The sequence below is a fragment of the Littorina saxatilis genome, linkage group LG17, assembly GCF_037325665.1.
Source record: "Littorina saxatilis isolate snail1 linkage group LG17, US_GU_Lsax_2.0, whole genome shotgun sequence".
Lineage (NCBI taxonomy): Eukaryota > Metazoa > Mollusca > Gastropoda > Littorinimorpha > Littorinidae > Littorina > Littorina saxatilis.
The window spans coordinates 59,214,089-59,227,127 of NC_090261.1; the positions used below are offsets into that span (position 1 = coordinate 59,214,089).

The 13,039-nt window shown below is 44.3% G+C and overlaps 1 protein-coding gene across 1 annotated transcript; it reads right to left on the bottom strand.

The window, feature by feature from the left end:
- Positions 1-3,012: 3,012 nt before the first annotated feature.
- LOC138951858 (uncharacterized) lies at positions 3,013-9,275 on the bottom strand. The gene has a single exon (XM_070323418.1). The coding sequence runs from the start codon at positions 9,063-9,065 to the stop codon at positions 3,510-3,512; it is 5,556 nt and encodes a 1,851-aa protein (XP_070179519.1). The 5' UTR covers positions 9,066-9,275; the 3' UTR covers positions 3,013-3,509.
- Positions 9,276-13,039: the final 3,764 nt, after the last annotated feature.

A 13,039-nucleotide genomic window follows, 5' to 3' on the forward strand; every position in this document is an offset into this window, starting at 1 on the left:
CTCACACACATGCACGCACACACACAAACACACAATCACATCATGTAACATGTTACTATTCCTGTTAGTGTACATATGCGTGCGCGAGAGTAGTATGCTTCGTATGGTATTTTTATCTGTTGTCTTATTATTTGTTTAATGTGCACCACACTGAAATTTCTCTGTATGAGATAATAAAGTATTCGTATTCGTATTCGTATTCGTATTCGTAGTCCTTTCTAAAACTGCTACAAAATTCAATTGTCAGAAAATCAAGTTTTACCACAAGCAAAGGCCTTTTTTGTTTTTATTATTTAGTTAAGTATCAGCTCATTTCTCTGAACTATGTTAAGAACAACAAAACCTTGTCCGTCTACTATTGTACAGAAAGCCAGATCCATAAGCTCACTTTTTCCCAACATCCGTTTGTGATGTTCAATTTTCTCTTGCGAGTTCTCTTGCAAGTCAGATATATACTCGCATCATAAAAAAAGCTAAAGTCTCGTAAAAAAAAATTGTTACACAAATTTGCGAACAGCTTTTGAATAATTGATTCAGACAAAACCGCTTTGCTGTTTTTTACACGCACATGTATACATTATACCAACGATATCTTCACCAACAGGCTGATCACCGACACTGATGTCGTAAATAACGTACGTTAGAAAACAGTACGTGACGTGTATGACAAGTTAATGTTGTCATTTGTTTAAAAAAAAGTACTCACAAAAGCAAATAAACGGTAAAGTTCAGGGCAAACGTTTTTACAAAAATCAAAAAGCATAGAACACTTGATTTCGCTGTGTACATGAGACGACTTACAAACAAATATTGATAATAGACCGTTTCAGTATCTGAGCAGCTCTCGCGAGACACGCTCTTTGTTATGCTTTGAACATCGCGAGAACTTCGAACCTTGGCTTGTGCAGCTCGCACGAGATCGCTGTACCGCATGCTTTGCTATGCTCTAAAGTTTGCGAGAGATTACGAGAGCTTGGAATACCGATAGGGTCTATTTTATCAAATTGGTTTTCCCACGGACTGAAATGTGCCCAATGCAAATTGCAAAATCTAAAATGTTGCGCGAGGGACTTATGTAACCAACGTTAGAAACGCTGACAAAAGGGTTTAACCTCCGCCTTGATTTTTTTAATACAAAAAAAGAGAAACATATATAATGTGAATAAAATCAAAAAATAAAATTAAATAAACAAACTAATGAATATATAAATAAATAAATGAACACATGAATGACTTAATAAACGAAGAATAAGTAAATAAAGAAATCAATGAATGAAATGATAAAGAATTTAATACAGTAAATAAGAAATAAATGAATCAATAAATCAATCAATCAATCAATCAATCAATCAAACAATAACTCAGTCAACCATCCAATAATAAATAAATAAATCAACATGTATTCTACAGTTTATACACTGAACATATATTTCACATGATAACGTCTTTGGGGTGAAAATATACAGTAAATTTATATTTTATATTTGATAATATTTACAGTAAATTAACGATTGTGTTCATGAACAAGGTGCAAATGTTAGTGCACGCTCCCTCTTAACAGTTCTTGTTGATCCCAAACAGTTCATAAATAGCTCTATTTATATACATCTGTAGAATACATCATGGGTCTGACCATCCTGAACTCAGGTCAAAATGAGTTCGGCTCATTCTCTCCCTGACCGGACGCTACAGTCCTACGCGAATCTATCAAAACAAAAATACAGAGTTATCTCCCATATGGTTTTCGCCAGCACTGATCTAAATTTGAGATCAGTGTTCGCGAGACGAAAATGATTGCAGATTGGCCGACTTCGACAGTGATCTCCGTTCTGTTCTTCACAGTTATGATAAAGACATCGTTCTAAGGTCAAAACAAGTCGAAATGTTGGGACTGCTGCCGGAAGGAGACCGTAATATATGGTTTCATCACTGTCAACTGGTTACAGAAAAATCGTCTGCTCCAGTGAGCGCGGAAACCAAACGGTTGATTATCACGTGACACTTTTGGCATATTTAGAGTTGTTTGCACAGTAAATACAGCCGCGAAAAATAGCTCGCTTGAAACTGTCTTACATATCAATTCCTTTGTAATTTAAAAATTACAAAACACCATGAAAAATCATTATCGACGATCGCGAATCTGCTTATATCAATAATACATTACAAAAAGCTCTAAATATGTAAAATAATCGGTTTCCTTGCCAGACAAGGAAACTCAAGGCATCCTGTCAGGGAGAGAATGAGCCGAACTCATTTTGACCTGAGTTCAGGATGGGGTCTGACATGCAGCGTTGCGTGTAAATCGCATAATTTGTGCATTGCGTTGTTTAATAAGGCCCCCCCCCCCCCCCAAAAAAAAAAAAAATAGGTGTGGTTAAGGTAACATAGCCAAAAATAATAGGGTAGGAAGGTAGGCAATAACTTCTTTTTTTTTTAAACTTTTTTTTCTAATGTGTACAAATTAAACCTACTTGACAGGGAAATAAGTGTGCGACTCGAGCGCTGTCGCTTTCATTGCGTTTTCTGCAGTCGGTTTTTTTTTATTTTGTTTATTTTTTTTGACAAATGTAACACAAAGTTATAGGGTCGGCCCCTAAAAATAGGGTAGGTCGGGTTACCGTAACCACACCTATTTTTTTTAGGCCTAATAATAATAATAATAATAATAATAATAATAATAACTGGACATTTTAAGTGCCTAACCTATAGCTCTTGGCCCTTTACAAAAGAACAAATACAGAATAGAACAATTACATGTACAACCTACATAAAAGCTGTTTACAACTCGTGTTATTTACAAATCGCGTCTTCTTCTTCTTCTTCTTCTTCTTCTTCTTCTGCTTCTTCTTCTTCTTCTTCTTTCCTCAACATCGACATGAAAAGAGACCAGAATTAACCTTTTGCTTTAAACCTTTGGAACATGCGTTAAGGGCGTGTTTTTCAAGCTAAAGTTGATGACAAGTTTAAAGGATAACACAACTGAGCAAAGCAAAAAATTCGCTCTTTGATGTTACGCCTACAAATGTTGATAATTTTGGAATATCACCATCATATAGATTATTATATTTAAGATTGATTTAAGGCGCTTGTGTTGTGTATTGTTGCTGTTATTAAGATTATTATATTTAAGATTGTAAGGCGCTTAGAACTATTTTAGGATTTGCGCCCTATAAATACCCTTATTATCAATATTATTATCAATGTCAGAAGTACACATCATGACATTGTGTTACGGTTTCCCTGTTAAAGTTTGTGTTCTTGAGAACTTTAAACTAAACATTTAATTCTGCAAATTGTGTATGTAACAGTGACTTATGCTGAGATTATATTTTCCAATCCTTTGCCTTGGCACTGCTTATTGACCAACATCGGCTGGTATGCGTGCGCGACGGATGTAGCTCTGTCTTTTCGTGTCTGGACTACTTCTGGTGTCGCTGGCAACGCTGAATCTAGCTCTGCGGCCTTCTGATATATCAAGACTTAGTTGCCTGGGAGATGCATGCTCGGCTTTAACTCTGCAGCTTGAAGTATAGTTTGTACACCTGTAAAAGTTCCTTACTTGGTTTCATCAGTCGCTTCGTGTCCTCCGATACGTACTTGTCCGTGTTGCTCGTGTCGAACACAGGCCAGTAGGGGGCACGGTCCCAAAAGGCGGACAGGAGGAAGGGCGTGTGGGGGAGGAGGAGGGGGTTGTCTTCCAGCTGTCTGAGCTCTTTCCTCCACTCTTCCAGGGGCAGGACGCGCAGAGAGGTGTCTTGGAACAGATCCTTGAAAGGCAGAGTGTTGTTGTTGAACAGATGGAACACGCGAGGAAGGGCTGGACGTTTCATGCTCTGGAGGCTGTGGAGGTTGGTGATGTCTTGGTTGCTGCTGACTTCAATACTGCTGGCCACCATAGACTTGACAGAAAGACCTCCAGCCTCCAGGTACTTGGCCGTGATCTCCACCATCGCCTTGGCGCAGAAATCCACAGGAGTGAGGTCGAAGGGGAAGTCGAGGTCAGGCACGCTTCCCATGCGCTGCATGCCCAGTATGCAAGACGCAAAGAGATCGTTCATGGGGCCCGCTCCGTCGCTGCTTCGTCCTGATACTCGGGCTGGCCTGAAGATGGCGCCACCAGGCAGGTGGTTGAGGGCCTGCAGTACCAGACGTTCGCTGGCCCACTTGCTCTGCCCGTACCCGCCTTCCACCAGCAAAGGATCGCTGAAAAAGTCGGATTCTGTCATCACGGGATGGTCCTGTGTGCTGTCAGCATAGTCATGTTGATGGTTGTTCAAGATAGCTTCATCGTCTTTTGCGATCCGTGGGTTCTCCTTGTTAGAACTGTTGGTTGTGCTACTGTCAGATGCTTCTTTCAGAGTGTTAAATTCCTTTGTTTGAAAGCATCTATATGGTCCGTCATTGACCTTCACTGGACGATGGTCGCTGATGATATCAGGCTCTTGCACGTCCTTGTGGCCGTTGTTTAGCTCGATGTTTTTCGTTTTTAGCTGACCAGCGGAGTTCTTCACTGCACTAGTGGCATAATCGAGGTCCCCAGGCCTGGGAGGAAAAAGGAAGACGCTCAGAGAAGAAGTCAAGAACAAGAACTTCTTCTTCCCTCTCAGCGCGAACCGCAGAAATTCCGCTGTGCCCTGCACGTTGGCTTGGCGGTGATCGTCGTAGCAAGTGTTGAAGTTCATCTTGGCGGCGTTGATGAAGACGACATCGACGTTGAAGCAGAGAGAGTGGTAGATGTCAGGCGCTATGCCCAGCCTGGGCAGAGAGACGTCGCTCAGCACGATGGCCAGGCGCGGGAAGTAGGACTGACGCCACAAGCCGTACCGCTCGAGGTTCTCCACGACTCGCCCGACGCCCTCAGCCTCGCTCTTCTCGCGCACCATGCACAGCACCTGACAGTCGCTCTGCTCCAGCAGCTCGTGCAGCAAGAAGGCCCCAAGGAAACCAGTCACGCCGGAGATCAAGATCTTCAAAGGGTCAGGGCTCTCGCCGAACACGGACGACCTCCTGCGACCCAGGTCGGCGTACTGAGAAAGCTGGGCATCATCTTCTTCCGCATCCGTAGGGAGAAGGGACTTGAGGCAAAAGGTGGAGTCTTCAAGGATTGTCTTCCGCAGCTTATCGGCGTTCTTCTTGTCCTCGGCGACTGTGTTCACCTTCAGCATGTCTTTCTTCCTCTTGATGATGTCGGTAAAGTTTTCGATAGTGTCGGCCGCTCCGATGTCGTTGAAGGACAAGTGGACGCGGAAGGTGTCCTCGATCAGTCGCTGCATGATGACGAGGTGCAGAGAGTTGCCTCCAAGCTCGGAAAAGGAGCTGAGGCGATGGAGACTGTAGGCGTAGGAATCGTCCATCTGAAGCACTCGACACCACAGCTTGGCCATCGTCAGCTGGGCTTCGTTCAGGTGACTGTTGCCCACGTTCAGCTGACATTCCCGCACGCTCTCGTCCACTTCCAGAGCTCGGCGGTTGACTTTGCCGTTGATGGAGGTAGGAAAGTCTTTAGCCTTCAGCTTGCGGATGTGGGTGGGGATCATGTACCTGGGCAAGGCTCTCAACAGGTATTCCTTCAGCTCTGAGGTGTAGACGAAGGTAGGAGCGACAAAGGCGGCAATAGTGGGCTCTGCTGATTTGGGACACCTGTGTTTCACCACCGCCGCCATTTCTACCTTGGGATGCTGAAGGATCACCTGCTCAATCTCGCTCAGGTCCACGCGCTGCCCGCGGATTTTTACCTGGTCGTCAAGGCGACCTACGAAGGTGAGTCTGCCGTTCTTGTCTTGGAAGGCGTGGTCACCCGTCCTGTACAGCAAGACGGATCTTCCTTTTGTTTTTGTATTGTTCGAGTCTTTTCTCGTATTGCATCTCTTTACTCTCTTTCCTTTCTGTGAATGGGTTTCTGAAGAAAATTCATTTGTACCTTTGTTTTCATCTTCACTTATTTTGTCATTTTCACTCTCATCAATGACGAAAGGTTCCACCGAAAATCTTACTTTTCTCTCAGTCATTCCGTTGCCATTAATGAGAATTTTTCCGTTGTTTCCGTTGCTGCTGTTGCAGTTCCCTCCGTCACCTTTCAACATGTTGTGCAGGTCGTCGTCATCGTCCTGTTCTGAAATCAGCGGGTTTGGGATGAACCTGGAGGCATTTTTGTTGAAAGCATGCCCGACGTATCCTCCCGATACCCCCGCCCCGCCGATGTAGATCTCCCCCACAACCTCCGGAGGCACAGGTTTCATGAAGTTATCCAGGAGATACACGTAGGCTCCCTTGACAGCCGTGCCTATGGCTAGCTCCTGGTTGGCCAGGTCCGTGTAGTCTTCCTTGCAGAACTCGTAGATGGTGGCGCAGACTGTGGTCTCTGTGGGACCGTAGGCGTTGAAGAACTTGATTGTTGGGTCGTGCTGGGTCCACTTGAAGGCGATGTGGGACATGCAGGCCTCCCCAGCCGTCACGATCTTGCGCAGCGTAGGTAGCTGGCGGGGTTCGTAGATGTTGAGGACGGAAGGCGTCAGCGTGATGACGTTGACCTGAAGGGTCTTCAGCGTCTCCACGAATTCCTTGCCCAGGCGCTCGTTCTCCTGCAGAACAGCCAGGGTCCCGCCGCTGAGCAGCGCTGTGAGAATTTCCGAGATGGAAGCGTCGAACCCGATGGAGGCAAACTGTGCCGTGGTGTCTTCCGGTTTGAGGTTCCAAGCTTCGATCTGCGCCCTGGCCAGGTTGACAACGTTGGGTTCCCTCACCTGCACACCTTTGGGTTTACCTGTAGATCCCGAGGTGTACATCACGTAGCAGCAGTCGTCTTCAAGGCTGACTTCCTCGCTGTCAAATGCATCCTGCAAGTTGTCAAAGGAGTAAACATCAGGGATGCCACCGTCGTCTCCGTTTGTAGAGTTGTCGTTCTCGTCGATTTCAAACTGCAAGAGAATCAGCTTGGTGTCAGGAGTCTGGTACTTGAACAACACCTTGGGTACAGAGGGAAGGGCCTGAAACTTTTCGCTGTGGAAAAGGACGTCTGTCGTCATTATGGTGGTGACCTTGGAGTCGCGCAAGGTGAAGGCTAGGCGGTCGTTGGGAAGGTCAACTGGGAGAGGTAGAAACGGGCAGTGTACCTTGAAACTGGCCATGACGCTGAGCACGTAGGCTATGGAGTTAGGTAAGTGCAAACCGACGCATTTCTGTTCCATCTTGTAGCTCTCAGGGAGGTTCTGTTCCATCAGTAAGGCGAGCTGGCCAACCACCTCTTCCATCTGGCTATAGGTGATGTCGTGAGAAGTTGTCTTCAGAGCAGTTGCCTTGGGAAACATATGGCACTGCTGCTCAAACATCGCAAATAGGCCAGACTCATCATCTTCAGGATCATCAAGATCTGGAATCGGGTAGAGGACTGCTTTTTCTTCAGGAGAGAGCATTTCGACGTCAAGCAGAATTTGCCGGGGTGTAAGCGAGCACAGTGAATTCACGTAGGCCGGGTAATGCTTCAAGGTGTCGATGATGTGTTGGCAGTCGTGGTTGGGCTTGTCGTTGTAGAAGATCTTGACATCATTCAGGGTGAGCACGATCAATATCTTGCAGTCTAGCAGAACCTGCTCCATTGATACGTTGCCCTGGTGAAAGTCATCCGGTGTTGCGATGACCAAGTTGTGCTGCGTTTCACGGCGCCTTTCTGCGATATCTGGGTACCTATACTGCATGTCTCTGAGAAATGTGCGTGAAGACTTGTACTTCTGAATGGCTTCAAAACAGATGCCGAAGGTTGAAGCGATGGTCATGGACAGTTCAATCTCAAAGAGTCCGGGGCTGATGTCAGCGTAGAGGTCCTTGTACTCTAACGGGATGTCTGACTTGTCCGCGACCAGCCCAATGTGCACGAGAGTAGTGCAGCAGATTCTGGCCATGAAGGAGATGAAACTCGTCAGCAGTAAAGACTCAATGTTCTCAATTTCATCAGGAACCTGTTTGGGGAAGATCTTCAGCGTCACTTCTCGGACAATGTTGGACTGGGATACATCGATGACGTCGGACACGACGTTGAGCTTTTGTCTCAAGAACATGGTTGGCTCGTAGCGCTGCATGTGACGTCTCCAGAACGCCTCTTTCTTCCTGATGCCGGACATGAGGTCAGAAGGGGGGCCCTGAGGACTCTGCAGCACGGAGCCCACCGTCAAAGCGTAAGGCTCGAACTTCCTGGCAAGGATTGGGGTGCCGTTGAGCTCAGTCAAGGAGAGAAGAATCGGCTCCGTGCTTGTCTTGACGATCAGTGTATTGTCAACAATGTCCAAGATGGTTCCTGGTGATTTTGAGTCTTCGCTATGAGTTCTCTGTGTGGTTTCAGCGTTGGTAACCAGCAGATAGCAGCCCGTCGAGGTCAGAATCTTGGGGCTCCCCAGCGAATTTTCCTGGTGGCCATACTCAAGGGCTCGGGCTAGGTTGTGCACAGAGCGCATGTCTTGGTGGAAGTGTAGCAGACCCATGTTGGGCGGGCAGGTGTTCAGGCCGTAGTAAGACCTCTGGGAGCTGTCCTGGAGCTGCGGCACCAGAGGTTCAGAACCGGTGATCTTCTGCATCAGTCGACCGAAGGCGGAGTAGAAGGCCTCCACGCACCTGAGGTTGAGCGCCAGGGCCGAGTCGCTGGGAAGGATAGGGACCTGCTCTCTCTCCAGCACATGGCCCGTGTCGATCCCGACCTCCATGACGTGCAGGGTGATCCCGTGACGCGTCTCTCCGTTGATCAGCGCCCAGGCGCTGGCGTTGACACCGGCGTAGGCAGGCAGGAGAGAGTCGTGGTAGTTGACGTTCAGGTGACCAGCCAGTCTCAGCTCTGCCTCCTTCAGCACCCGCGGGTTGTTGATGCTGAACAGATAGTCGAAACTGACTCCTTGCAGACTGCTGTCCAGACGAGCGCTGCGTGCATGCACGGGGATGTCCTGTTGCTGACACCATATCTGCACATTCTCTGTGTTGCTGAACACGGCCTTGACCCTGCAACCCAAGGTCAGCACGTGCCGAATGGAAGACAACAGTATGTTGCCCTCGCCAATGAACACGCAGCTAACGGACGCCATTCTTGAAGGAAAGGTAGATTAGTTCGGCGAAGAGAGACTTCTGCTATCGTCCCGTCATTCCTGTTGCGCTCGTCTCAGGTCAAAGTTGAGTGATCTGCTCTTCTTTTGTCGTGAGGTGGATTCGTGGTTTCAAATTCTGAAATGTAAAGAACAAAAAATGAAAGTTTTTTTCGTGTAAAATAGATAAAGAGGCGGAATAGGTCAAAAGAAAGAAAGAAAAGAAAGAAAGAGGAAAGGAAAAGAAGAGAAAACATCTAAAAACCATCTAATCAACTAATGAATAAATGAATAGAAAGAATATATTAATTGATAAATAGGCCAATGAATGAATAAATAAGGACGTACCTTGCAAGACAATGACAACTGAACAAACTGTTAACATTTAATTTTCAGACAGGAACAGCGACTATTCGTCCGCTGACATAGTCAAATCATGCCAACGGAAACAATCATAATCAAGGTTATCTGTGCTAGCTCCCGAAGAGTCATTATGCTTACGTCCTTTAATCTATGTCTAAGTGGGTTCATGTGCAGTGGGCCTTCTCCCTCCCCTCCACCCTCTCTCGTCCCATTTCAATTGGTTTTCTTCTAACAAGATATTATTATGTTCGTGCAGTTCACCTCGTAGCTTTTGAATGTTGCATATAATAATAAGATAACATAATAATGTCACAAACCAGCAAATCGTCCCGCGAATGCAGCCCCGCACCAAGCTCCATAATATGTAATCAACAAGAGAGATTGTGAATTGTTTGCCATAATTTGTTGCTGTGACTCCAACTTTACGCTAGTCTGGTGTGTATAATTATTTGACATACACATTCTGTAGCGGTTGATACACGAGACAGGCGGTTTTGGGCCCGGCAGATGCCTATTTTTCAGTTGCCGACTATAAGCAAACTGTCCGCTCTTCCTATTACTATCTGGGACCACACCGTGTTTACATCAGACACAAACGAGACACGAAAGAGTCGTAATGGTAGAAACTTTATCTAACTACAACTGGCTCGGGTCAAACAGATACCAACCAACCACCACCCCCCCCCCCGAGAAAGTCTATATCGCAAGGCCGGAAACGGCGGGCATACGCACATTGACATAAGGCAACAACAACAAAAATAGTCTGTTTACGGTAACATAGGCCCAAAAAAATAGGGTCGGTAGGTCGGGAATTTTTTTTTTTCATTTTTTTAAAAACATATGTTTAACTTTAAGTTATTTTGCCAAACAACAAAGACTTTTTTTTCTCCCATCAAACGCCAAAAAAAAAAAGTCTAGGGTCGCGCGAAAAAATAGGGTCGGTAGGTTGGTCGGGATACCGTAAACAGACTTTTTGGTTTTTTTGCCTAATCAAAACATGCCGTACCGCCTCGCCATTCATTTTGTGATCTTCACGTGTTCGTGAGAAGTGAACGTTTAACCTCTACCGAGTAGGTTTGCTCAGTACGCTAAGTATAATCACTGACAAGTTCAAGGGCGAATTTTTAAAGATATATTCCTTCTGGTGTAAGCGATCATGATCACCAATAGAGATCTGTGCGGATGTTGGTTTTTTTACGGAATAAGAGCATTCTTCAACTTAAATACGTGCCAAAACTCAACAGCTTAGTTGCTTTCTGTGCAAAGATGGAATTTTGGAATGTTGCTGTTAAAATAATTTTGCAATTAGTGACACATATGTCAATCAGCTGAAATAATTTAGCTAGCAAAATCGAACTCTAGTTTTTACATTTAGTCAAGCTTTGACTAAATGTTTTAACATAGAGGGGGGAATCGAGACGAGGGTCGTGGTGTATGTGTGTGTCTGTGTGTCTGTCTGTCTGTCTGTCTGTCTGTCTGTGTGTGTGTGAGTAGAGCGATTCAGACTAAACTACTGGACCGATCTTTATGAAATTTGACATGAGAGTTCCTGGGTATGATATCCTCAGACGTTTTTTTCATTTTTTTGATAAATGTCTTTGATGACGTCATATCCGGCTTTTCGTTAAAGTTGAGGCGGCACTGTCACGCTCTCATTTTTCAACCAAATTGGTTGAAATTTTGGTCAAGTAATCTCCGACGAAGCCCGGACTTCGGTATTGCATTTCAGCTTGGTGGCTTAAAAATTAATTTATGACTTTGGTCATTAATAATCTGAAAATTGTATTTAAAATTATTTTTTTATTAAACGATCCAAAAACAATTTCATCTTTTTCTTCGTCATTTTCTGTGTGTGTGTGTGTGTGTGTGTGTGTGTGTGTGTGTGTGTGTGTGTGTGTGTGTGTGTGTGTGTATGTATGTGTGTGTGTGTTTATTTGTGTGTGTGTGTGTGTGTGTGTGTGTTTATTTTTGTGGGTGTGTGTGTGTGTGTATGTGTGTGTTTGTTTATTGGGTTTTTTTTACTAAATGTTTTAACGTAGAGGGGGGAATCGAGACGAGGGTGTGGTGTGTGTGTGTGTGTGTGCGTGTGTGTGTGTAGAGCGATTGAGAGTAAACTACTGGACCGATCTTTATGAAATTTGACATGAGAGTTCCTGGGTATGACATCCCCGGATGTTTTTTTCATTTTTTCGATAAATGTCTTTGATGACGTCATATCCGGCTTTTTGTAAAAGTTGAGGTGGCACTGTCACACCCTCAATTTTCAATCAAATTGTTTGAAATTTTGGCCAAGCAATCTTCGACGAAGGCCGGGGTTTGGTATTGCATTTCAGCTTGGTGGCTTAAAAACTAATTAATTAATTAATTAATTAATGACTTTGGTCATTAAAAGTCTGAAAATTGTAATTAAAATTATTTTTTTATAAAACGATCCAAAATTACTTTCATTTTATTCTTCGTCATGTTCTGATTCCAAAAACATATAAATATGTTATATTCGGATTAAAAACAAGCTCTGAGAATTAAAAATATAAAAATTATGATTAAAATTAAATTTCCAAAATCGTTTTAAAAACCATTTCATCTTATTCCTTGTCGGTTCCTGATTCCATAAACATATAGATATGATATGTTTGGATTAAAAACACGCTCAGAAAGTTAAAACGAAGAGAGGTACAGTAAAGCGTGCTATGAAGCACAGCGCAACCGCTACCGCGTCAAACAGGCTCGTCACTTTCACTGCCTTTTGCACTTGCGGCGGACTACGTTCAGTTTCATTCTGTGAGTTCCACAGCTTGACTAAATGTAGTAATTTCGCCTCACGCGACTTGTTCCTTTTTTTTCCCCCTCCACCAACACACACACACACACACACACACACACACACACACCGAGTATGAATAAAGAGAGAGAGAGAGAGAGAGAGAGAGAGGGAGAGGGAGAGAGAGAGAGAGAGAGAGAGAGAGAGAGAGAGAGAGAGAAGCATCCCACAAAGAGAAACTTGAAAGCGCAATAATAACTGGCGAGCCCGGAGTAAGGACGGTCCTAGCTGTGGCTCTGACTCATAACCTTGACTGACTTATAGCATCCTGCTCAATACTAAAGACCGTGTTACATAGTCGTTTTTTCGTTAGTTTCGGTCCGGTTGATTTTTCTTCTACTGGCCATTGTCGTATTACAGACACAAGTGACAAGCATTTGCCAGGAATCAGATGTTCTTGCAGTAAATGTTTACTTAATTTGTGTTAGATGTACTTGACATCAAACTGCATTACAGACGTATTACATAGTTTACATAATTTATCACCGGTTTCCTATCCGCTTGACTTAGATTTTTCACCATTTTCCATTCTTGTATCAATGTGGATTTTTTGTTTCTGTTAAAAAACTGATTTTAAACAGACAGTTTAAAAGTGAGAGACTTTAAGTGCTTTTGTGTGTCTGAGCTTTGAAGCAGCAGGAAATTGCCGCATTTTCTTCAAATAGGAGAGAGAGAGAGAGAGAGAGAGAGAGAGAGAGAGAGAGAGAGAGAGAGAGAGAGAGAGAGAGAGAGAGAACGCACAGATAGACACACAATGATACATTTTAAAAATTTAAAATTAAAAGAGAGAGAG

Coding starts and splice junctions, on each gene's coding strand:
- LOC138951858 (XM_070323418.1), bottom strand. CDS start 9,065: ATGGCGTCCGTTAGCTGCGTGTTCATTGGCGAGGGCAACATACTGTTG.